The sequence below is a fragment of the Cervus elaphus genome, chromosome 15, assembly GCF_910594005.1.
Source record: "Cervus elaphus chromosome 15, mCerEla1.1, whole genome shotgun sequence".
Classification (NCBI taxonomy): Eukaryota; Metazoa; Chordata; class Mammalia; order Artiodactyla; family Cervidae; genus Cervus; species Cervus elaphus.
The window spans coordinates 4491597-4519076 of NC_057829.1; the positions used below are offsets into that span (position 1 = coordinate 4491597).

General features: G+C 37.2%; 1 protein-coding gene across 12 annotated transcripts in view; it reads right to left on the bottom strand.

The window, feature by feature from the left end:
* Positions 1–27480, bottom strand: part of RYR2 (ryanodine receptor 2) — a 794016-nt gene that overhangs the window by 453164 nt on the left and 313372 nt on the right. For all 12 annotated transcript variants that reach the window (XM_043925904.1, XM_043925902.1, XM_043925903.1 and 9 more), the window contains exons 4-8: positions 26613–26633; positions 19111–19125; positions 7783–7857; positions 4840–4918; positions 1834–1946 (exon numbers count right to left, since the gene is read on the bottom strand). In XM_043925904.1, the coding sequence (XP_043781839.1) occupies positions 1834–1946; positions 4840–4918; positions 7783–7857; positions 19111–19125; positions 26613–26633 (303 nt within the window). The remainder of the gene's footprint in view (positions 1–1833; positions 1947–4839; positions 4919–7782; positions 7858–19110; positions 19126–26612; positions 26634–27480) is intronic.

Sequence of the window (27480 nt, forward strand, 5' to 3'; positions counted from 1 at the left end):
TATCAGAAAAGGAATTGAAATAAACTGGCTAAAACGTAGCTTGAATCTCTAAATGTAATTAGTCATGAAGTTCATTTATTTTCCAAGGTAACAGAAGGGGAACCTCATGCATTACAATTACTACCATTGTTTGTACAGTGTTTTTTAATTCCAAGAAAGTTCAAATTTATCCTCTCATTGCTTCATCACAGTAACTGTGGTGTTAGGGACAACTGTCACCATTTTGCAATGAGGAAGCCAGAATTCATGGAACTATGTGATTCAAGAAATTAGTGGTAGAATTGACACTTAAAAGCCCTGGCCTCAGTGAGATTCTGAATTTTCTACTCCTTCTGTGCATACTGATGCCATCCTGTCAAACTCTGCTCTGTAGTGGGAAGACCACGTCCGTACAGCAAAAAACATGCATATTTGTGCACAAATAGAAATAAGATATGTGTAGAATTTATATACTGAGAAGCAGGCATGAATTATTTTTATTACTGCTATTGGTTTCCAAGTAAAATGACAACTCAAAATGTCTACCTCCTGATCAAACTACATCAACATCACATACACAGCATAGGCACACAGCAAGGGCTTAATAAAAGCTTATTGGACAAGCCGGCACACTTGCACTGTCCTAGAAATGTGCGTGGTGTGTTTCCACCTACACTGGTTGAGAGGAAAAATGAGAGCGATGCTTCAGGCCCCCCTTTAGCTCTGCATTATTAGCTGCTCCATCTAATAGCTCCTGTCAGTTACATGAGGCCTGTTTCACCACCTCCCTGTCTTCCTCATTACTTCTTTCCTCAAAGCAAGTAAAACTACACCCTTCCTCTTAGCAATGTTTCGAAAATTGGAATTAATTGTGTTGATTAGCAAAAACTTACTTGACCCACAAGACCCACTCTATTTAGAGTCTCATAGAGCCAAGAGGTACCAACTACTTTCTTAATTCAAAATCACACACAAATATTTTGATTTAAGCAAGTGGAAATAAACTCAAGCTAATTTATAGAAAATGTTATTGCAACAATGCTCTGTTTCTGATTTTTGTTTCAGTCATCATCCACTATGATGTCTGGGATTTTTTTATGTGGATATTCATGTAGAGTTTATAATACTCCATTTTATATTTCTTTACTTTCTTAACTTTAAAATAAAAAATATTTTGCCCTGATATCTTATACACTTCCATTGATTGCAATCTTTTGTGAACTTCTGCATATGATTATTTTTACCAAAAATAGAATTTACTAAATAAGTTAAATTAAATAGATAATGACCTTACCACAAAAATAAAAAACACCTCCTCTGATTAAACATAAACTTCTTTCTTTAATCTCTCATTTCCAGCCCTTCTCCGCTGGAACAATGCAATGTCAGTGAGAGAATTAAACTGTATTTCATTTATTTCTCCTTTCTTAGCATGACAAGTGTTTCTCCTATAATAATTTGCTTTCATAAATAACAAAATAGGTAATCACATCCTCATTAATACAGCTTTATCTTTGGGCACAAAATAACGTCTGTGGAATTTCAAAATCCTGATTGGACTGCGTTTACCTGCTGTTGATAAAATAATCCAAGAACAGGCTCTATCAATGTCATGAACATACAGACCAAGGGCATGAGGGAAGTCTGTGTAAATAATCCTGCTAAGCCACACTTCCACACATGTCACATCATTCCCTCTACTTATGGAGTTATTTATAACTCATCAAATAGAGATACAGGCTTGTTTCTAAGCAATTTTCCTACATAATTGGCAATCTCAGCTTTAAAGGGATCATTTTATTGACCTGTCACTCATCTTATTCCCAAGTACATGATCTCACTTTCCACACTTACCAGGTACCTTTCAGAGGACACACTCACTAAGATGAGGTCATCTCCAACCCGCACCTTTTCTCCTTCTGAGCGCTGCTTAGAGGCAGGATGGATGGTCCACCAACAAGCTTCACCTGCACGATGATTGACAAGTGAAACACAAAGAAGTGCCTCTTAGTTTAAAACTTGATGTTCTTGGCCAGTGACTCCAAAATAAAAGAGGGAAATGAAGTAAATCCTCAAAATCACTCTCCTGAAAATAAAACTGTCCTGTTTACACAAACTTTAGAAATTTGAAACAGAATGCAAATTCACCTCATAGACCATGAAAATCAAAAGAATTAGGACAAATTAGCTTTAGAATCTAAAAAAAGAGTGAATATATGCATATGTTTAAATGATTCAGTGTATGGCACACTTGAAACTAACACAACATTGCAAATCAACTGTACTTCAGTGAAAATTTAAAAGGAATGAGGGAAGAAGGGAAGGAGATAGTGACATGCAAAGGTTCTTCTCATAGAAAATGACTGTGACATTTGGGGAAGTGTGGAGTCTCTTTCCCCCACTAAGAACTGCTCTGAAAGAATATTTATTTATGCCAACATAAGACCAAATTCACCAGCCACACTGATCCAACTTTGTTCCTTAGACAATCACATGTTATTAAGCAGCTCACATGGCTCCTTCCAATTATATCCAGTTTTTTACCACTTGATTTTCAAAAGGATTTGGGGTTGTGTTATGTGACAGTTATATTGTGATAATTAAAAAGCTTCTAATTTGGGTGGATATTGATTCAAAATGAGTACAAATATTGTCACTTAAGTTTTACTAACCCTGTGCCTTATTTTAAAATGTAGCAGTTTCTATTAATTTAGGAGTAAAATAGAAGAGAATCCTACAGAATTGTCTAGGATACATTCTAAAAAGATACATTATACAGCTATCTGAGTAAACATAAAATTAAATAATTTCTTCTAGAACAAATCAAGCATAAGCCTCATGAACCACATAACTGTTCTCCATTCTTCAGTCCCATCATGAAGGACATAAGCGTAAGCATGCAATTCTTCAATCTGTTCATGGTTCCTTTTAAACCTAAGTTCTATGGCAAAATGAGAATAGTGATGCATTTGTGCTTGCATGCTAAGTCGTTTCAGTCGTGTCTGACTCTTTGAGACTCTATCAACTGTTATCCATCAGGCTCCTCTGTCCATAAGATTCTCCAGGCAAGAATACTAGAGTGGGTAAGCCAAGCCCTCCTCCCAGGGATCTCCTTGACCTAGGGATCAAAGCCACGTCTCTTACGTCTCCTGCACTGGGAGACGGGCTCTTTACCACTAGTGCTACCTGGGAAGCCCCATCTAATAATTATCACTCTCTTTCTCTGTGCCTCCAACTTTATTATTTCTCCATAACACTTATGTTTAGCTTTTTTTTTTTTTTTTTTTTTACTAATTACCAAATGCCAGAACATAAATTCTACAATAGCAAGGCATTTGGATGTTTTCTTTACTAGGGTTTTGTCAGCTCCTATTAGCATTTTGGAGGCATTTGCTCAATATTTTGTTGCACAAACCAATCTTACTTGACTGTCACCTTGCAGAATTCCTTATCTTCATTCACTCAATTCACATTTTTAGAGTTGTAGGAAGTTTTCCATTCATTCACTCAAACATTGATAAAGCACATGCTATTTGTCAACCACTGCTTTAGTAGCTGGAGATATATCAGCAAATATGGGGGTGAAAAGTATCTGCCTTATGAGTTTCATTCTGATTGAGGCAGGCACACAACAAACAATAAATATAGTAAATAGTTTGGTAATTCAGAATTAGTATGGAGTTATGGGGAAAATAAAGTAGCATAAGGGAATTAGGGCATAGAGATGAAGATGACCTTGTTTGGTGAGTTTCACTATTATATAACAGTATCACTGAATGAAAACAAGTTATAGATCATGCACGTGCTTTACTTGTTTTGAGAGGGAACTGAAGACCTTTTTCACATAACTATGTGCTGAAGTAAATTATGGTGAAAAAACTAAAAAAAAAAACAAACAAACTAGCCAAAGCACAGAGAAATGGCTGAGAATATATAGAATTAAATAAAAATGAGAGGAATATATTTATCTTTTTGGTGCCTGGGATTCTCAGAATTCCCTGTTAAAGGTAACGTGGTTGTCTATAAAAAGTTAATTAGGTTGGTAAATAGAACTTTATTTTATCCATTTGTTATCTGTCAAACTTTTAGAGTATGGGAAAGTACTTCAAAAAGGAGGGCAGGTGTGAGTTTCATGTCACCTATAAAAGCAACAACCTGATGCAAGTTTATCTATTTCCTTCCATTCCTTTTTCTAATGGGTCCTTAATCTTTAATTCCAAAGGCAGACATGCTTATTGTAAAAAATAAAAAAATCAAATTGTACAGAGGTGGACATAGTGTAAAGTCTTCAGAGCATTGAAAACAAAAGCACAAATAAAATCTATACTCTATTTTGAGTCTTCAAAAGGATAAATATATTAATATATGTAAATAAATACATATATGTAGCATGATGACCCACGGACAAGGAAATGAAGAAGATTTTCATTTTCTGTCTTTTTGGTTGACTGTTGACACTGATTATGCTATATTTGCACACTTAAAAATGTTTTTAAGATGAAATGTAAAAGAAAGAAATATGCAATAATTCTTTACAAACTAATCAGTGCACGTTAATATGGTTATCAGACAGCAGGGCATGTTGCAAGTACCGTTTTCCTACCCAACTCCATCAAAAGAATCAAGTTTAAAGTCTAGTTTGCGCATCGAGCTAATTATGTCGGGATGACCTACCAACAGAAACAGTGCACATTTCCTCCTTCTAATAAAACCTTTCCATAGTTAGCCAGTGGTTTTATCCTGAAACCGTTCCTAAGAATATTCAGCCAATATATCTCCCATCGGATCTCACGGCGTCTCCCAATCCAGTTCCTGCCATGCTCTTCTGAACACAGCTTCATCGCAGACCAAGGTGCTCACCTGTTGTATCCTCTTGCAAGCCAACATCAAAAGCCAGCTTATCAGTTGAAGACCGAGAGGTGGACAGGCAGCACAGATACTAAAAGACAGAATCAGCAGTCGTCACTAAACACTTCCAGTTCTTTCCAAGTCTAATTCTGAGCACTTAGCATTCACTGGGAGCAATGTTCTAGAGGAAATGTGGGGTTTTTTTTTTCCCACTCAGAAAAATATTGCAGAAATATGTCCTGTAGACAAAACGAGATGAGTAACTGGGGATATGTCTCTACATCTCTCATTTTATGTGATATTCATGATCATAAGCAAAAGAACAACCTGATCTGTTAGAAATTTTCTTTCAAGCAGAAATTTGAACACTATTCACTTTTATCTTCTAGTTTTATTTTCAAATTTTTAAACTCTTTAAAATTCATCTGGAATTGACTGTGGTGTGTAGCATATTGCTTCACTGCAGTGAGGCTCTGTCACGTGTAGACCTATGTGTGTTTACCTAGGAAGAATGCAACTCTGCCCAACATCATCATCTCTGACTCCTCTCCCTGCCTCAAGTTTTCCTAACTGTATATTCTTGGACATAAAGTTTTGGATCATTTTTCTGGCCAACTCCCCTACTCCCATGCTAACCTCAAAATCTACAGTAAGGGCTACAAGACTGAGAACAGAGAGATGAATCTAGAATGAGCTCAAGTTCCACTGTCATCTACCCCAACCAAACACAGTGCCTGAAAAAACAGGAACCCTGCCAACAGGCCTCAGGAACAGCTCCGGGGGTTAAGCCAGCCCAGACTTCCCAGAGTCGCTGGACAAGTAATGCAAGACCTAGACAATCCCTACAATGGAAAAAGGTCCACCCAGCTCAGTGGGTGTCTGTGAGTGTAAGGAGGCAAGTGATAAATGGATTGGGGATAGAAGTCAAGTGGAATTTGGTGCCATGAGGGTGTAAATTCAATTAATCAGGAGAATCTGTTCCCTGACTGCAAACCATGGACTCCCAAAGATAAAGAAAAGATGCTTCAAAAGTCCTCGAATATATTCGTAGCTAGTGAGGAGTCTAATCTCAAGACATTGTGTTCTCTGAGGTTTACAGACTTTAGATCTAGGCATATTAAATATCAATGTTAATTTGAGAAAAAGTACCAATGTTGTAATACTGACTTATCAGAAAAAAAATGTAGAGTGATCCCTATTAAAGTCTTCTATGATTTTTTCAATATTACAGTACCGTGCACTGGAGTTGTTAACGTACCTTCTCTCCTCCTCTAATGTTCACTGCAACTGCTAGGTAGAGACTATAATTATCCAACTAAATGTTAATTAAAATTTAAATGGCAAAGACTAGTCTTTCTTACTACTATATCTAGCACCCAGAACAGTATCTAGCACACAAGAGGTGTTGAATAATATTTACTGACTGAATGAGTAAAATTTTCAGATGCACTCACAGGCTTAGGGAGGTTCAGCAAGGTACCCACAGCAGTAGAGCATACAGGAAAGTAAGCCTCCACCCAGATCTACCCACCAACTTCAGGCTCTTTCCCATCTACTATGTATACAGAGAGGAGTTATTTAAAAACAGACCCTCGTATTTATTATTTTATGTGCTCTGATGGCTCCTGAAAGTGAAATTCTTTCCATGAAGTTTTAATGTATGAGTGCTATATGCAAAAAGGCTATTTTTATACATTTGTCTTATATCCAGTCACTTTAAGTGTTTTCCTTTATTTTACTTCATATCTTAGTAAGTCAGTCAAGATTTCCAGAACAATGTTAGGTAGCATATTCTTGGGGTTTGTTTTTATTCTGTCAAGAATGGACTTAGTGTTTGACAATTAACTATAAGGTTGGCCATTGATTTAACATAAATATTTTCCTCGTCATTGAGAAAATAACCATCAATGATTAATTTTTATTAGGAATTGGTACTTTTATTAAAAACCTGTTTCAGTACCTGTTAAGATGATTACATTTTTCTCATCTGATGTACTAATGTGATATAGTCCATTAATAGCAATGATGTTATTAAGTCATTATTAAAATCATATCTATACTTTTCCTATACTTCTCTTCCTATACTTTTCAATTCCATTAAACAGATTTTACACACCAGTATTCATGATGATGAAGACTGATGATTTTTTTCGGTTTTGAGCAGTATTGTTATAGAGACTATGCTTAAGTTTTTGCTCAGAAACAGTCTACTTATTTAGGGAATTATCTCCTTCTTAAAAGTAACGATTATTTTATATTTCCAAGTACTGGACTATCATGTAGTCACTAAACTAAATCTGATAAAAATTTAAATAACATACTGTGATAATATGTAAAAAAAAAAAAAAAGCTGTATATAAATTTGGTTATGTAACAAGATATCACTTATACAAAAAAATTAAGATTGAAAATTTTTAAAAAGTCCCCAAGAATTTTCTGTCATTGATGTGATCATGAAGACTTCATTCTTCTGTAATTTCCAAATCTTACAGAATGAATATGCATTGTTTGTATAACTTAATAAAGCTTTCAAAAGAAGGGAATGTTTATATATTTATAATACTTTATACCTATAAGAATATATATACACACATATATAAATGATAATGAGTAAATTGTATCTGAGAGGAACCCCATAGATAAATGGATAATTGGGTGTAAGAAGGAGCTGATATGGGGAAAAAAAGAAACTCTCCTCCTAAACTAGTCTTTCAAAAATAAGATACAAAGACAGAAGTCATACAATGATAGAACTGAAGGACCTGAAAGGTCCTCTAAGCTAACCATCATATTATAAATGAGAAAATAAACAGTGTTCAAAGATATGAAAAAACACACACAACTGAAGCTTATTAAAGCCATCAGTGGAACAGGGTCATCAAATATTTCCTCGCCCTGTATGCACATATAGATCAGCATGGCCACAGAGGAGACGACGCCGACACGTGTACTCACCATGCCACTGTAGGAATGCCGCAGCAGTACTGCATGGCCATAGAGGAGCGTTCGGTGGCCGCCACCCTGAGCAGTCTGCACAGAGCAGAGAAAGAGCCGGCAGAGAAAAAAGAGTCAATCTAAGTGTATAAAATGCTCTCTTATTCTCACGAACATTTTAACGGCAACAAAATAAGAGCTAGTGCCGATGTGGTAGAGAATCCTCTTCCCAACGCAGGAGAGATTTAAGGGAAATGGGTTTGATCTGTGGGTCAGGAAGATTCCCTGGAGGAGGAAATGGCAATCCACTCCAGTATTCTTGCCTGGAAAATTCCATGGAAAGAGGAGTCTGGTGGGCTACAGTCCATGGGGCTGCAAAGAGACAGATATGGCTGAGCATGCAGGCACACAGATGAGCAACGTGCTATGGAAAGAATCCTTAAATTGGGACAAAGATACTGAGGGTAGCTGGGGGCGGGGGGAGGGGGGAGCAGGCTAGCACTTTAATTAGTTCTTAAAGAATGAACTTGAGTTCAAAAATATCATGATTTGCAATTACTGACTCCCAGTTGTTTATTGTCTGTATTTCTCATTACACTCTGGTCCATGTTGAATAGGGACCATGATACTTTGGGCACCATGGTATCTCAGGTACCTTGCAAAATGCCTGGTACACAGTAAGGACTAAATAAGCATTTCTTCAATGACTAAGTCTGATTAAAACACAAAGATCATCAAATGAATCTTCAGGCTTAAAAACCTTTCATACCTTCCAAATGTTTCTAGGAAAAGCATCCAAATACCTTTATATGAGATAGAAGGTGGGTGTTCACTCATTCACTCGTGTCTGACTCTTTGTGACCCCCATGGACTGCAGCCTGCCTGGCTCCTCTGTCCATGGAATTCTCCAGGCAAGAATATTGGAATGGGTAGCCATTCCTTTCTTCAGGGGATCTTCCCAACCCAGGGATCGAACCAAGGTCACCTGCATTGCAGGCAGATTCTTTACCTTCTGAACCACCAGGGAGGCCCACATGAGATAGAAGAGTGCTTCTCAAATTCTAGCATGCTTAGAAATCAGCTGGAGAGCTTGTGAAAACACAGAACCCTTGGCGTGTCCCTGAGATTCTGATTCAGTAGGTCTGGGATAAATACAGAGACATTGCATTTTAAAAATTTCCCAGTGGTGCAGGTACTATTGTTTTGGGGACAATACTGAGTAGCACAAGCATCAAGGACATTTAGTCTCAGCCCTTTCTATCCTTACCTCCAAATCCCTTTGTGCTCCAAAGAGACATGCTTTCCCTGCCATGAGCTTTCTTGCTGCTCTTAACACATTATCCCTGTCCTCTGTAGTCTTTTCAGCCTCATATGCATGCATGATCAGTTGTGTCGAACTCTCTGCAACCCCATGGACTGCAGTCCACCAGCCTCCTTCTGTCCATGGGGTTTCCCAGGCAAGAATACTGGAGTGGTTGCAATTTCCTCCTCTGGGAATCTTCCTAACCCAGGGATGGAACTCCTGTCTCTTGCATTGACAGGGAGATTCTTTACCACCGAGCCACTGGGAAGCAACTCTCAGCCTCATAGATTGTTTTAAAACTCAGGTTAAGGGCTCCCTCCTCTATGAACCTACCTCCTTAGCTGACTTTGAGGAAACTAGATGAGGAGCCGCATCCAGGTGGAGTGCAGGCGGCATGTGAGGATAGGTGCCATAAGAAACAACCGCAGGGTATTAAGAAAGAGGAAGAGACGACGTGACTGAAGGACTGGGTCACAGACCAGGTTAAGATCATGGGAAGTAGAGAACATTATACTAAGGAGTTTTTACTTGTTTCTATAGGAAAAAGATGTCTTTAAGGATAAGTATGAAGATACTGACTTAAACATACTTCAAGAAGTACAGAAGAAAGCACATTAATATTCAATATCATTACACCTTTTTTTTTTACTAAAAATATCTCCTTCCTATTATTCCAATTAATTTTTTTAAATTTACTTTTTATTGAAGGATAATTGCTTTACAGAATTTTGTTGTTTTCTGTCAAACCTCAACACGAATCAGCCATAGGTATACACATATCCCCTCCCTTTTGAACCTCTCTCCCATTTCCCTCCCCACCCCACCCCACCCCTCTAGGTTGATACAGAACCCCTGTTTGAGTTTCCTGAGCGATACAGCAGATTCCCATTGGCTATCTATTTCACATATGATAATGTAAGTTTCCATGTTACTCTTTCCATACATCTCACCCTCTCCTCCCCTCTCCCCATGTCCATAAGTCTATTCTCTATGTCTGTTTCTCCACTGTTGCCCTGTAAATAAATTCTTCAGTACCATTTTTCTAGATTTTGTATATGTGCATTAGCAGGCGATATTTATCTTTCTCTTTCTGACTCACTTCACTCTGTATAATAGGTTCTAGGTTCATCCACCTCAACAGAACTGACTCAAATGTGTTCCTTTTTATGGCTGAGTAAATTCCATTCTGTATATGTACCACAACTTCTTTATGTATTTATCTATTGATGGACATCTAGGTTGCTTCCATGTTCTAGCTATTGTAAATAGTGCTGCAGTGAACAATGTGGGATACGTGTCTCTTTCAATTTTGGTTTCCTCAGGGAATAGGCCTAGGAGTGGGATTGCTGAGTCATATGCTGATTTTATTCCTAGTTTTCTAAGGAATCTTCATACCATCCTCTATAGTGGCTGTTATCAATTTAGATTCCCATCAAGAGTGCAAGAGTGTTCCCTTTTCTCCACACCCTCTCCAGCATTTATTGTTTGTAGACTTTTTGATGATGGCCATTCTGACTGGTGTGAGGTGATATATCATTGTGGTTTTGATTTTCATTTCTCTAATAATGAGCGATGTTGAGCATCTTTTCATGCGTTTGTTAGCCATCTGAATGTCTTCTTTGAAGAAATGTCTGTTCAGGTGTTTTTCCCACTTTTTGACTGGGTTGTTTGCTTTCCTGCTATTGACTGTGTACGAGCTGCTTGTATATTTTGGAAATTAATCCTTTATCAGTTGTTTCCTTTGCTATTATTTTCTCCCATTCTGAGGGTTGTCTTTTCACCTTGCTTACAGTTTCCTTTACTGTGCAAAAGTTTTTAAGTTTAAACAGGGCTCACTGTTTACTTTTGTTTTTATTTCCATTACTATAGGAGGTGGGTCACAGAGGATCTCGCTTTGATTTACATCACAGAATATTCTGCCTATGTTTTCCTCTATACTTTCTGCTCTTACATTAAGGCCTTTAATCTATTTTGAATTTATCTTTGTCTACGGTGTTAGGAAGTGTTCTAATTTCATTCTTTTACATGTAGCTTTCCGGTTTTTCCAGGACCACTTATTGAAGAGGCTGTCTTAGCCCCATTGTATATTCTTGCCTCCTTTGTTAAAAATAAGGTACCCATAGGTGCATGGGTTTATTCCTGGGCTTTTGGTCTTATTCCATTGGTCTATATTTCTTTTTTTATGCCAGTACCATACTGTCTTGGTGACTATAGCTTTGTACTATAATCGGAAATCAGGAAGGTTGATTCCTCTAGCTCCATTCTTCTTTCAAAGGACTGCATTGGCTATTGAGGGTCTTTTGTGTTTCCATATGAATTATGAAATTTTTTGTTCTAGTAATTTGATATGGATCACAGTGAATCTGTAGATTGCATTTGGTAGTATAGTCATTTTCACAATATTGATTCTTCCTACCCAGGAACATGGAATATCTCTCCATCTGTTTATGCCATCTTTGATTTCTTTCATCAGTGTCTTATAATTTTCTCTGTATGGTTGTTTTGTCTCCTTAGGTAAGTTTATTCCTAGATATTTAATTCTTTGTGGTACAATTGTGAATGGGATTGATGTCTTAATTTCTCTTTCTGATTTTTCCATTGTTAGTATATAGAAAAGGAAGTGATTTCTGTGTATTGATTTTGTATCCTGCAACTTTACTAGATTCACTGATTAGCTCTACTAATTTCCTGATACTATTTTTAGGGTTATCTATGTACAGTATTATGTCATCTGCAAACAGAGCTTTACTACTTCTTTTCTGATCTGGATTCCTTTTATTTCTTTCTCTTCTCAGGTTGCTGCATTAAATTTCTTAAAGTAACCTTATTTATCGATTATGCTTAAAACACTGCCAAACCATTTAAAAACTGATATTAAAAGGCATTAAAAATTATAAGAAAAAGTATTTTATCAAAAAATGTAAATAACTTCATGTCCTGAGTGAGAAAGGGAAAAATCGACTGCAAAATTATATTCCTCCTAAGAATGAGGACCAGTTTAGAGATTAATTTCATTTTCTGTAAGATGTTTGATTTATTGTGGCTGAGAAAAATTTATTTACCTTGTCTGATCTGTACTACTTGATAGGACCTTACCTTTTCCTACCATATATAAGTTCCAGAGCTACAGATACAGTTGAAATTTAACGACACTACACAGTCAAGGTAGTTTCTTTGACTTGTAGTCTTTTTGACTTGTCTTCTTGACCAAAACAAGGTATTTCTAAATTAAGAACAAGGCTTCAGATTTAATTAGAATAATATTGAGTGCTCTTTTTTCTATAAAGCTTTGCTATGCACTTCATATGTTCATATGCATGTATAAACTGTGCTGTGCTTAGTCATTCGGTCATGTCCAAGTCTTTGTGACCCCATGGAACTGCAGCCTGCCAGGATCCTCTGTCCATGGGGATTCTCCAGGCAAGTATACTGGAGTGGGTTGCCATGCCCTCCTCCAGGGGATCTTCCCAACCCAGGGATCAAACCCAGCTCCCCCTCATTGAAGGCAGATTCTTTACCATCTGAGCCACCAAGGAAGCCCATGAATACTGATGTGGGTAGCCTATCCCTTCTCTAGAGGATCTTCCTGACCCAGGAATTGAACTGGGGTCTCCTGCATTGCAGGTGGATTCTTTACCAACTGAAGGTATAGGTTTATCCACTCCATATTTTTTTTCTTCTCTTTAAAGTAATATTTATTTTTCTTTTCAATTGTAAGTCTAAGGACTTAACAATGTATTAGGACTGTGGCCAGAATAGTCACATGAACAGTATAGTTTCTGTTTTTTAAAGAAACTTAAATGAAAATCTTAATATGTTTATATAGTTACATGAAGCCTCCCTTGCTTTATACAGAGGAATTTCTAGAAATCTCTGAAGGCAAGGATGTCTCCAAGAGTAGAGAGCTAGATGGATAGATCAGGTCTCTATGTGATTTTTTTTCTTTTTTTTCCCATTTATTTTTTTATTAGTTGGAGGCTAATTACTTTACAATATTGTAGTGGTTTCTGTCATACATTGACAGGAATCAGCCATGGATTTACATGTATTCCCCATCCCGATCCCCCCTCCCACCTCCCTCTCTACCCGAACCCTCTGGGTCTTCCCGGTGCACCAGGCCCAAGCAGTTGTCTCATGCATCCAACCTGGGCTGGTGATCTGTTTCACCCTTGATAATATACATGTTTTGATGCTGTTCTCTCAAAACATCCCACCCTTGCCTTCTCCCGCAGAGTCCAAAAGTCTGTTCTGTACATCTGTCTCTTTTTCTGTTTTGCATAGGGTTATCATTACCATCTTTCTAAATTCCATATATATGCATTAGTATATTGTATTGGTCTTTATCTTTCTGGCTTACTTCACTCTGTATAATGGGCTCCAGTTTCATCCATCTCATTAGAACTGATTCAGATGAATTCTTTTTAATGGCTGAGTAATATTCCATGGTGTATATGTCCCACAGCTTCTTTATCCATTCGTCTGCCGATGGGCATCTAGGTTGCTTCCATGTCCTAGCTATTATAAACTGTGCTGCGATGAACATTGGGGTGCATGTGTCTCTTTCAGATCTGGTTTCCTCGGTGTGTATGCTCAGAAGTGGGATTGCTGGGTCATATGGCAGTTCTATTTCCAGTTTTTTAAGGAATCTCCACACTGTTCTCCATAGCGGCTGTACTAGTTTGCATTCCCACCAACAGTGTAAGAGGGTTCTCTTTTTTCCACACCCTCTCCAGATTTATTGCTTGTAGACTTTTGGATAGCAGCCATCCTGACTGGCGTGTAATGGTACCTCATTGTGGTTTTGATTTGCATTTCTCTGATAATGAGTGATGTTGAGCATCTTTTCATGTGTTTGTTAGCCATCTGTATGTCTTCTTTGGAGAAATGTCTGTTTAGTTCTTTGGCCCATTTTTTGATTGGGTCATTTATTTTTCTGGAATTGAGCTGCAGGTCCACTCCATATTTTTAAAATATGTTTGTATCATATAGTTGCTTATTAACAAATCAAATGTCATTGCTATTTTAAAATAATTTAACTTACTAAGTATATAACATCTATATATTTTGAACTTTCCCATTTTAATAATATTTTCTGGACAAAAATGCTGTGCTAATCACTTTAGGTCATTTCTTGCAATTCCAGGCTTTTGTTATTCAAGAGGTCTTTTTTTTTTTTTTTTAATAAATCAGACTCTACAGGAGAACTTTTCTATATCTCTTGACTGTTATGAAACATGATTTCAGAAGAAACACAAGGAGATCTTAAAAAGACCTTACTGCTTAGGTAATACTAAGCTATGCAACCAAGGTTTAAAACAATAGAAACAACAAAAAGAAATCTGCCTTACAGTGCTTTCATAGCACTCAGATATTTAAGCAAAGAAGCTTTTAAGTTTTGGCTTCAAACACAAATAATAATAGTTGGGCAAAGAGTGGTTTAGGGAGAAAAACAAGTATCTCTATGCAAAGCCTATACATCACTTGAAAATAAGTTTCACGCAAACGTGAACAGTACTAACTGGACAGGAGCAGCACAGAATTGCTGAGCTTGGCATCTGGTCCACCTGCAGATCTCCAGCAGCAGAAACTATGCAAACATGCCTGCCATCTTCAATAATGAATAACAGATTCACAGGATGATTACAATAATTAATGAGAAATCTGGCTTCAGTGCAAAATCAATATGCCTGACAAAGCCAGACAGCCACTTGGCATCAGATGGCCAGCTTGTGATGGTGTCATAAAGAAAAGTCTCCAGAGGGAAGACACCAGAATCAGGACAATCCAGTTCAGTTCAGTGGTTCAGTTGTGTCCAACTCTGTGCGACACCATGGACCGCAGCACACCAGGCTACCCTGTCACCAACTCCCAGAGTTTACACAAACTCATGTCCATCGAGTCAGTGATGCCATCCAACCATCTCATCCTCTGTCATCCCCTTCTCCTCCCTCCTTCAATCCTTCCCAGCATCAGGGTCATTTCAAATGAGTCAGCTCTTCACATCAGGTGATCAAAGTATTGGAGTTTCAGCTGCAGCATCAGTCCTTCCAATGAATATTCAGGACTGATTTCCTTTAGGATAGACTGGTTGGATCCCTTTCCTGTCCAAGGGACTCTCAAGAGTCTTCTCCAACACCACAGTTCAAACCATCAATACTTCGGCACTCATCTTTCTTTATAGTCCTACTCTCACATCCATACATGACTATTGGAAAAACCATAGTTTTGACTAGACGAACACCTGTTGGCAAAGTAATGTCTGTGCTTTTTCATATGCTATCTAGGTTGGTCATAACTTTCCTTCCAAGGAGCAAGGGTCTTTTAATTTCATGGCTGCAGTCACCATCTGCAGTGATTTCGGAGTCCCCCAAAAAAGAAAGTCTGTCACTGTTTCCATTGTTTCCCCATCTATTTGCCATGAAGTAATGAGACCGGATGCCATGATCTTAGTTTTCTAAATGTTGAGTTTTAAGCCAACTTTTTCAATCTCCTCTTTCATGTTCTTTCATGTTAAAGGCTCTTTAATTCTTCTCTTTCTGCCATAGGGTGGTGTCATCTGCATATTTGAGATTATTGATATTGATATTTCTCCCGGCAATCTTGATTTCACTTTGAGCTTCATCCAATCCAGCACTTCTCATGATGTACTCTGCATATAAGTTAAATAGGCAGGGTGACAATATACAGCCTTGACGCACTCCTTTTCCTATTTGGAACCAGTCTGTTGTTCCATGTCCGGTTCTAACTGTTGCTTCTTGACCTGCATACAGATTTCTCAGGAGGCAGGTCAGGTGGTCTGGTATTCCCATCTCTTGAAGCACATTCCACAGTTTATTGTGATCCACACAGTCAAAGGCTTTGGCATAGTCAATAAAGCAGAAGTAGATGTTTTTCTGGAACTCTCTTCATTTTATGATGATTTTATGATGATCCAACAGATGTTGGCAATTTGATCTCTGGTTCCTTTGCAGCCAAAGATGGAGAAGCTCTATACAGTCAGCAAAAACAAGACCAGGAACTGACTGTCGCTCAGATCATGAAATCCTTATTGCCAAATTCAGACTTAAACTGAAGAAAGCTGGGAAAATCACTAGACCATTCAGGTATGACCTAAATCAAATCCCTTATGAATATACAGTGGAAGTGACATATAAATTCAAGGGATTAGATCTGATGGACAGAGTGTTTGAAGGACTATGGACAGAGGTTTGTGACATTGTACAGGAGGCAGTGATCAAGACCATCCCCATGAAAAAGAAATGCAAAAAGGCAAAATGCTTGTCTGAGGAGGACTTACAAACACCTATGCAAAGAAGAGAAGTGAAGGTAAAGGAGAAAAGGAAAGATATACCCATGTGAATGCAGAGTTCCAAAGAATAGCAAGGAGAGGTAAGAAAGCCTTTCTCAGTGATCAATTGCAAAGAAATAGAGAAAAACAACAGAATGGGAAAGACTAGAGATCGCTTCAGGAAAATTAGAGATACCAAGGGAACAGTCATGAAAAGATGGGCACAATAAAGGACAGAAATGGTATGGACCTAACAGAAACAGAAGATATTAAGAAGAGGTGGCAAGAATACACAGAAGAACTGTACAAAAAAGATCTTCATGACCCAGATAACCACGATAGTGTGATCACTCACCTAGAGCCAGACACCCTGGAGTGCAAAGTGGGCCTTAAGAAGCATCACTGTGAACAAAACTAGTGGAGGTGAAGGAATTCAAGCTGCGCTATTTCAAATCCTAAAAGATGATGTTATAAAAGTGATGCACTCAACCTATCAGCAAATTTGGAAAACTCAGCAGTGGCCACAGGACTGGAAAAGGTCAGTTTCATTCCAATCCCAAAGGCAATGCTGAAGAAGGCTCAAACTACTGCACATTGCACTCATCTCACATGCTAGCAAAGTAATGCTCAAAATTCTCCAAGCCAGGCTTCAACAGTACATGATCCTTGAACTTCCAGATGTTCAAGCTGGATTTAGAAAAGGCAGAGGAACCAGGACCAGGACAGTACTAACTAATCACTGTTCAGTGCCAACCAGCAGAAATAGCTCCTGTGACAAGGAAGCATCTGGCTGGTTCCAGGAAGTTATTAACAGTGTGTCCAGGTCTGAAACCCAAAGCCAAGTCATGATTGAAAAGTGAAAGTTGGATAAAATTTAGCATCCTTTTCCTTGTAAGTGGCTTAAATTACTATAGTTTAACGCATATGCCTTCACTCGGTTAAATTCTAACCTTTCTAGGTGATTCAAAGCAGGTATAAAAATAAGTCACTGGGTTTCTGACCTTGCAATTAAAATAAATCACAGCCTAACTAAATTATTTTAGGTATGCCACCTGGTTGAAACTAAATGGACATCATTTTTCTATTGCCATTGATTTTTGTATGAATCTGCTCATGAAAGAACTTGAGGTACATGCTTCAGGGAACTATCCCATTCACCATCCTCCAAGGAAGCATAGATATGAAACTGACAAGAGATTTGGATAGGGGTGAGATGGTATTAACAAAATGAGTACAATAAATGCAGATTTAGTGAGCAAGTTTATTATTTGTTAATATTTGCAAAGAGAGAACACATTCATGTTTCCCACTATTGATAACATTGTCCAACCAAATCCTTCATTTCGTGATATGTTTCATTGAGCAGTTCATGTCTTCTCTTTGCAAGGTAATAATATATTTTACTGAAAAATAATAGATGGAATATTTTGAAATTCTGGAAAATGTTTTGGGTCCTTGTTGCCTGGGACTTCAAATAAATACTCTGTTCTGTCATTCTACCGAAACTGTTAAATTCTTAAGGCTAATGAATAGATCCATGTGTCAGTACAATGCCCCTTTTCAGAGTTTTGTTAAATAAGAATGTAACTCCACAGACAGACATGGATACTTTGCTTCCTTTTTTTCTAGCAGCCATTTAAATCTACTTTCAGAATTTTAATTTCATACTTTTCAGAGTTTCTGTCTTTTGAAGTGATATTCTTTTAACATCTCAAAATATATGAAGCCTTCATTACCTGAACACAACTTCTCTATACACTGTTCCTCAGCTTTTAGGATAAAAAATAAACTTTGTTAAAGTTATACGGGAAATGTGGTAGGTACATAAAAATGAAAACATTTCTACTTTTTGTCTCAAACAACAACATTCTGCTGTTCCACATTTTCCCCTACATGTGTCCTTTAATGACATGACCATGGATTTTACTCTGCAATTTCAGTTTGTCTCTTTTTAAAATATTTTCATTTTTATAATTTGATAGAGGAATAGAAAGAAGTTGAGGGGCTCCTGGGGGCTCAGTGGTAAAGAATCTGCCTGCCAGTCCGAGAGATACCAGGTCCATCCTTGATCTGGGAAGATCCCACATGCCACGGAGCAACTTAACCCATGCACCACAATGACCGCGCCTGTGCTCCGGAGCCCAGCGGTCTCAGCAGCTGAGCCCACATGCCACAACTCCTGAAACCCGTGTGCCCTAGGGCCTGGGCCCTACAACAGGAGAAGCCATGGCGATGAGAAGCCCACGCACAGCAACGAGAGGAAGTTCGGGGAGCCACAAGGACCCAGCACAGCCATAAATAAACAAATAAGAGGGTGAATTATTTTCACTTCTCCTGGAGTCAGTAATTCACTAAGAGGAGTTTCTTGATGTCTCTTCTAATTTTCCAGTGTATGAATTTCCTATTACATTCATGCAAGAGTGCATAAACATGTAACACTCTTTACAGCCCCCACAGTAAAAATTCTAAATGGAGAACTGTAGAAAAAATAACTGCTTCAATGGAAGAAATTCCTGACATTGGCTAAGTAAGACCTAATATGTCACAATGTGACCCAAAGTTATAAAATGTCATTTTTGACAAATCTAAACATGGGATGTACTTACTTAGATTTTAAAGTTCTAAAGTTTGGTTTAATTTTTTTAAACTTGAAAAAGTGAAGAAAAAAAGCCACACATTTAAAAATTAAACAAATGTGACTAACCAAACATAAAACATACAGAGTAATACACATACAGTAGATGATCCAATGTCTTACCTTCATCATGAATTTCTGGAGGGGCATAAGGAAAAAAGAGAAAATATTAAACACACATTATTTCAAAGACATTTTAAAACCTCCTATTTATAAAGACTACCTTGTTGTAAGTGGAGTAACATGAATAATAAACAAAAAATATTCACTGTGTTGTCACAACAAAACTCAATGTCAATTACATGCTAGAGAAAAGCTGTAGCAAGCAAAACTCTCTTTTAATATGTTTTTAGATTAGTTCATTCTTTTTCTGTGAAAACATGCTGTTTGACATTAATGCGTGATTCAATTTACAACATTTCTAAGCATCTCAAAAAAGGTATACTCTTAAAATTATACTCTGAAAATGGTCTAGATTTTTTTTTCATCTTATCTATTATATAAAATCGCAGTAATATAAACAGCAACCCACCTAACTTGAGTAAAATAGTGGATTAGAAACAGGTACAGTAGACAATCAATTAATATGCTGTGATGGGCTGCCCAAATTTCATGCAAAAAATGACCAAAAGCAATTCCTTAGGCACTACATATTGCTATATATGAATTTCAAAGAAAAAAGTCACAAAACTTTTCTTTTTCTCTTGACTCAGCCACCTCTAATGATTTATAACAGCTCTTTTTCTTCTACAAAATATAACCTGTACATATATTCCTTTCTTTTTCTTTAGACTCATAAAGTTTCTTTGACTTCTTATTCCTGGGAGAGGTACACAGATGGAAAGAGTGAAGAAGGAAAAATATTATATTTGACAACTTAGGGCAAAATCTAGTTGCCAGGAGCATGTAAGTCCTACAGAGGAACACACACACATACCCACATTAGTTTTAAAGAAAACAAGGGGAAGTTTTCTAACACAGGTGTTAAATACCACACTTGCTTCTCTGAAACATACATAGTAATATGTATACGACTAAAAGGCAATTCTATCATGGGTGATTCTTTCATTTTCAGTATTATAATTTTAAGGAAAAATTGTAAAGAACCATTTCATTCTCATCTCAGAAAACACAGTCTGTGTAGTTACACTGTGTAGTTAATATCCACAGTAAATAATACCCTGGAACTTATTTTCCATGTTGAAACTGACTAATCACAAGCCTACAAATGATCACCAGTGATATAGGTATCACTGAGGAATTACAAAAAATCATTGTAAGTCCTAATTCAAAGAAAAACTTCAAAATCATGTTACAGAACATGGTTTGTAATAGATACTTTCTGATGAGATTTTTGGTTTTCTAATTTATCTAAGTTTTGGAGATATTTCTTTCAGAAATGGTCTCAGCTTGATTTTGTCAGTTATTTAGGTTGAACTACTTCAGAACTGTAGCAAATAGAAAAAAGTGGTCAATTCAGTTTTTGAAGTCTGCTCGTCATAATTTTTAGTTGTATGTGAATGCAGCATGAGCAAGCCAGACAAGAGAGTAATCTGTATAAATGATAAAATAAAAATGAGCCCTGTAAATAAGCAAAAGCTAAAATAGCCATCATACAAAGAGAAAGAAGAACAGATGTAACAGAGACACATTATTTTCAAAAGATAAGAACACGAAAGGTTATTTCTGGCATTACTGACATAATTTTTTGTACAAATCGTCTATTGGTTCATTTGGCTTATTTCTTTATGAGATATCCAAAAGGGATCATTCAGGGCAAGAAATAAAGTAAAACATATTAAAATATAAAGGAAAAATATATTATTTTAATCTCAATTTCAATGGCATAAGTATGATAAAAAGCAACAGAAAAAGAATAAAAATTCCTTACAAATTGATAATGATAGGAGAAAAAAAAAGGAAACTCATGAATGATAATATTGAAACAAATAGCTTTGATTTAGGTGAAAAGAATTATCATTTTCATGCATGCAATAAGTGTAATAAGGAAATTATTTAAGAGATAAAATATCATTAGACAACATATGGAGATGGACAACTATAAAGACAGAGGCCAGGCATGGTGCTTTCCGTCTTAGGAGAAATTTGAGGATGAAAATCAATTCACACAGAAACACAAAGAGGGGAATTTTAGTTCTTTAGGGCAAAATTGCAAGTGGCAGCAATTCATTGTCTCAGGTTTAGTTTAATTACTCCAGAATGGACAAGTCAGATGAAGTGTCAAATGTGAGCAAAAAATGGGGACATATCCCCTCTTCCCATTGTGCTACATTAACATGAAAACCAGGAAGAGACATAGCAATTCTTACATTTTAACTCAAACAAATATGGCACTGGGAGTCTAATGGATGATAAAAACAAGCAGGAGCCTTTGATCTATAAGCTTATGTTACTTAATCTAGTAGATATAAAAGCCCTAAGGGATTTTCTTAGCATATAAAATGATTATGACTAGAAAAACAAATCAAACAATACTTTATTCTAAAAATTGCAATCAAATATCAGACTTCAAGAGAATGCATAATTATATTCAATCTGTTACTGGTACAAAGAAAGAAACAGTGATGTACAAAGCTTTTCTACCATAATTATGCCTTTCACCTCAATACTGGATTATTTTTAACTCTTATTTTAGTTTTGTGAGATGACAACTGATTACAAAAATTAATACCTGTACAAACGGACTTTTCTTAGAAGTTTTAAAAGAACCTTTACTGAGATGTCCTCTTAAAAATTACACAGATAAGGGATTAGCAACAAAATTAACATAGGAATATAAAGTGGAAGTTTAAAACAGATTCAAGGCATTAGATCTGATAAAGTAGTGCCTGAAGGATGGAGGTTCATGACATTGTAGAGGAAGCAATGATCAAGACCATCCCCAAGAAAGAGAAAAGCAAAAAGGCAAAATGGTTGTCTAAGGAGGGCTTACAAATAGCTGAGAAAAGAAGAAAAGTGAAAGGCAAAGGAGAAAAGGAAAGATATATCCATGTGAATGCAGAGTTCCAAAGAATAGCAAGGAGAGGTAAGAAAGCCTTTCTCAGTGATCAATGCAAAGAAATAAGGAAATCAATGGAATGGGAAAGACTAGAGATCTCTTCAAGAAAATTAGAGATACCAAGGGAACATTTCATGCAAAGATGGGCTCAATAAAGGACTGAAATGGTATGCACCTAACAGAAGCAGAAGACATTAAGAAGAGGTGGCAAGAATACACAGAAGAACTGTACAAAAAAGATCTTCATGACCCAGATAACCACAATGGCGTGATCATTCACCTAGAACCAGACATCCTGGAATGCAAGGTCAAGTGGGCCTTAGAAAGCATCACTACAAACAAAGCTAATCCAGATGATGGAATTGTGTTGAGCTATTTCAAATTCTTAAAGATGATGCTGTGAAAGTGTTGCACTCAATATGCTAGCAAAGTTGAAAAACTCAGCAGTGGCCACAGGAATAGAAAAGGTCAGTTTTCATTTCAATCTCAAAGAAAGTCAATGCCAAGGAAAGTTCAGACTGTCACGTAATTGCACTCATGTCACACGCTAGCAAATTAATGCTCAAAATTCTCCAAGGCAGACTTCAACAGTACATGAACTATGAACTTCCAGATGTTCAGGCTGGATTCAGATAAGGCAGAAGAAACAGAGATCAAATTGCCAACATCCGTTGGCTCATCAAAAAAGCAAGAGTTCCAGAAAAACAAATATTTCTGCTTTACTGACTACACCAAAGCCTTCAACTGTGTGGATCACAACTAACTGTGGAAAATTCTTCAAGAGATGGGAATACCAGACCACCTGACCTGCCTCCTGAGAAATCTGTATGCAGGTCAAGTAGCAAAAGTTAGAACTGGACATGAAACTGGTTCCAAATAGGGAAAGCAGTATGTCAAGGCTGTATATTGTCACCCTGCTTATTTAACTTACATGCAGAGTACATCATTTGAAATGTCAAGTGGGATGAAGCACAAGCTGGAATCAAGATTTCCAGGAGAAATATCAATAACCTCAGACATGTAGATGATTCCACCCTTATGGCAGAATGTGAAGAGGAATTAAAGAGCCTCTTGATGAAGATGAAAGAGGAGGGTGAAAAAGTTGGCTTAAAACTCAACATTCAAAAAACGAAGATCATGGCATCCAGTCCCATCACTTCATGGCAAACAGATGGGGAAACAATGGAAACATTGAAAGACTTTCTTTTCTGGGGCTCCAAAATCACTGCAGATGGTGACTGCAGCCATGAATTTGAAAGGCACTGGCTCCTTGGAAGAAAAGCTATGATAAACCTAGACATCATATTAAAAAGCAGAGACATTACTTTGCTGACAAAGGTCTGTCTAGTCAAAGCTATGGTTTTCCAGTAGTCATGTATGGATGTGAGAGTTGGACTATAAAGAAAGCTGAGTGCTGAAGAATTGACTTGAAATGGCTGTGGAGTATCAATGAGAAAGGTCCTGGACCCCTTCTTAATTTAACCCAAGCAGACAGCAGAAGGAACCCCGAGGGCAGGCTGGTAGGCAGAGGGTTGAACTGTTTTCTGTTATCCTTCAAGTGACAGAAAAAGGGAACAAATTCTACCTGTGACTGCAGACTTTCAAAATTCCTAGAGCAAGTGCATAAGATTTGACCTCTGTGGGTTTTCAATGAAAGAAATAACTCAAATCTAAAATTTACTGAGACCTACACATAAGTTATACATTGATTCACTTGCAAAACTAAGCGGCATGACTGTCGGCTCAGTGTTATTTCCAATACTTTCTCATAACTAGAAAGCAATCACTAAGGTAAAGGTTTGCAAATAAACAGACCAAGAGTAAATTTTGAGATGAGAAATTATCATGAAAATGAGAGAGAAAAAAACTACACAGCAAGGCAGGATCAAGAAAGCAACCAAATGCACAGAGGAAAAATGGGAATACTTCTAGACGATAGTAAAAGGGGGTTTTATTCATTTACACATTCTATTTCCAAAGGAATTAAAGTTGCTTGAATGGTTGGTTTAAGAAATACTGGTTTGGATACAGCACAGAAACACTGCAATGTAAGTGAAGGGATAAAAAGATGAGAGAGGGACTTATCTTAGGATGGCTGATCTTGGGGAAGGACCACAAAAAGGTGAAACACATGTTCTTAGAAAGAAACAGGCTTCTATTTCCAAGATAAGAATTTGGATCAGAATTTTAACTATAAGCAAAGAAGAGAAGACATTTCAAAAGGAGAGGACTGAACAAAATTAGTAAAAGGCTAGTTATGAAGAAATAAATGAAGAATTATAATTATTTCCAGGGTTATAATATCAAATTAGTAGTTCTCCAAAATCCACACAAGGGTGTCATCATCAGGGAAATGGTAAATTTAATAAACAAAACTTCTCTTAAATTAAGGGCTGAAAGAGATGAAAAAAGAGCAAAGAATCACACACACACACCCCCACAAAACAGGTGGACATATGACTGTCTGGGAAACAACTGAAAGGCTACTGAAAAGACAGCAAATGTCTCAGAATGTTGCCTCAGGAGAAAAGCATCGCAGAATCAAGAAAAACAACGAAACTAAAATAAAGCCATCAGTTAATCCAATCTTAGCTGATTCATCATATTAAGTCACAGAGCGAACAACAAAATACAACAATGAAGGGCCTCACTGTTTTGCTCATTTGGGGAAAAAAGTGGATCCGGAATGTCAGTGGTGGAAAAGGAGATTCTATTTTCCACTCAGAATTACAAGGAGTTGAGAATTAGAAGGCTCTTTCCCTGTCTGCCTGCCCCGCTTCTTTCCCTCTCTTTTTCAATAGTTGAAGAAACTGAAACCAACAGTAATAACATAATTTGGTCACATTACACATTGTCATTCTGTTGGTCCCCAAACTTATCCTCCAGATTCCTAGCAACTATTAACTTTCCTCATGATATTTTATCATTCACCCTCACTTTTCAAGATTGTATGAATATGGAAAAAGCCTTTTTCTATAGCACATGGAAAAATATAAGACTTAACAATCAGAACTTAAGATTAAACGGTCAAGATTTTTCAGTAAAAGACATACAATATTAATACAAGTCTTCCCATTGACCAGGAAGTCTTCCTTTCGATGATCATAATAACAAAGCCAATGATAGAGATGATAATGTTCACACTAGCAAAGTGATGCTCAAAATTCTCCAAGCCAGGCTTCAACAGTATGTGAACCGTGAACTCCCAGATGTTCAGGTTGGATTTACACAAGGCAGAGGAACCCGAGAGCAAATTGCCAACGTCTGTTGGATCATCATAAAATCAAGAGAGTTCCAGAAAAACATCTACTTCTGCTTTATTGACTACGCCAAAGCCTTTGACTGTGTGGATCACAATAAACTGTGGAAAATTCTTCAAGAGATGGGAATACCAGACCACCTGACCTGCCTCCTGAGAAATATGTACGCAGGTCAAAAAGCAACAGTTAGAACTGGACATGGAACAACAAACTGGTTCCAAATAGGGAAAGGAGTACATCAAGGCTGTATATTGTCACCCTGCTTATGTAACTTATGTGCAGAGTACATCATGTGAAATGCCAGGCTGGATGAAGCACAAGCTGGAATCAAGATTGCCGGGAGAAATTAACCTCAGATATGCAGATGACACCACCCTTATGGCAGAAAGCAAAGAGCTAAAGAGCCTCTTGAAAGTGAAAGAGAAGATTGAAAAAGTTCGCTTAAAACTCAACATTCAGAAAAGTAAGATCATGGCATCTGGTCCCATCACTTCATGGCAAATAGATGGAGAAACATTGGCTGACTTTATTTTCTTGGGCTCCAAAATCACTGCAGATGGTGACACCAACCATGAAATTGAAAGACACTTGCTCCTTGGAAGAAAAGCTCTAACCAACCTAGACAGCATATTAAAAAGCAGAGACATTACTTTGCTGACAAAAGTCCATCTAGTCAAAGCTATGGTTTTTCCAGTAGTCATGTATGGTTGTAAGCGCTGGACTATGAAGAGGGCTGAGCACTGAGGAGTTGATACTTTTGAACTGTGGTGTTGGAGAAGACTCTTGAGAGTCCCTTGAACTGCAAGGAGATCCAACCAGTCCATCCTAAAGAATATCAGTCCTGAATATTCACTGGAAGGACCGATGCTGAAGCTAAAACTACAATACTTTAGCCACTTGATGCGAAGAACTGACTCACTGGAAAAAACCCGGGTGCTCGGAAAGATTGAAAGCAGGAGGAGAAGTGGCTGACAGAGGAGGAAATGGTTGGATGGCATCACCAACTCGATGGACATGAGTTTGATCAAGCTCAGGTAGTTGGTGATGGACAGGGAAGCCAGGGGTGCTGCAGTCCATGGGGTCACAAAGAGTCAAACACAACTGAGTGACTGAACTGAAATGAATGTTCTAGTAATAGAGAATATTTGAACAGATCCCATTTTCAAAGGAACAAAACTAGAAATTTAGAAAGTTCCAACTAAAGACTGGTAAAATACGTGTTGGTTACAACATACAGTTACTTTGAATACTAATAATACCAGCCACACCAGGAAGCCAAACAAAAAGATTAGAGGCAACAGCAAACATGCAGCCATTTAGATCACAATCTCTTAGAAAACACATACCCATTTTTCCACATCAACCTTCTGTGGAAAGAAAAAGCCGAGATAAATAATAAGCAAACAAATAAACAGCTAGCAAGGTTTTAGCTAGTGTCACTTAAATAAACTGAAACGCAGTCCCTGCACCAAAACCTGTCTCCAGTTCTGAAGGACAGGTAACAGGATTCAAACTTTTAATTTACAGCATTTAATCTCAAACAGGCAAAAAAGTTTCATTTAATTCAGTTATCAGAACCTCAAAAGGCACTGGGCTGAGTTTGTACCAGGTACATGAAATAAAAATAATCTAACATATTCAAAAGCAAACGTGAACATTTATCACGTTCTCAAACCTACAGACCTTGGATTCTGGAACCACTATTCTCCTCCAAAAGATCCATTTAGCAATACAGCATCTAACTATACATCTCTGATAAAATAAAATTTCTCTTTGCCAAATCTTTCCACTCTTATATAAAAGTTCACAATGTAACAAATGGTATATGCTGCCAAAAAATTCTGAAACTGCATCAAAATATTATTTAAAACATATTTATTAATGAATTTGTTAGTCTCATAACCGTTATGTGACTCTTTAAAAAATAAGTGAATATAATTATATCCAAAGTGCAAAACAGAACAAATCACAAAGCCATATATTAACAAAAACTGCCTTCTCCTGCTCAATCCATCAGAATTTAAAAATCTCAACACTCTCACCTTAAAGGTTAAGTTTCTATAACCAACCTCCCTTCTTTAGCACATATGAAATACCTCAGTGAAACTTGAGGTGCGCTTCAAATTCCTCATTCATTTAAGTTTATTTGTAATTTTTTTCCTTAGAAAATTCATTACTTGAGTCAAAAGCTCACACTACTTAAGCAGGAATATT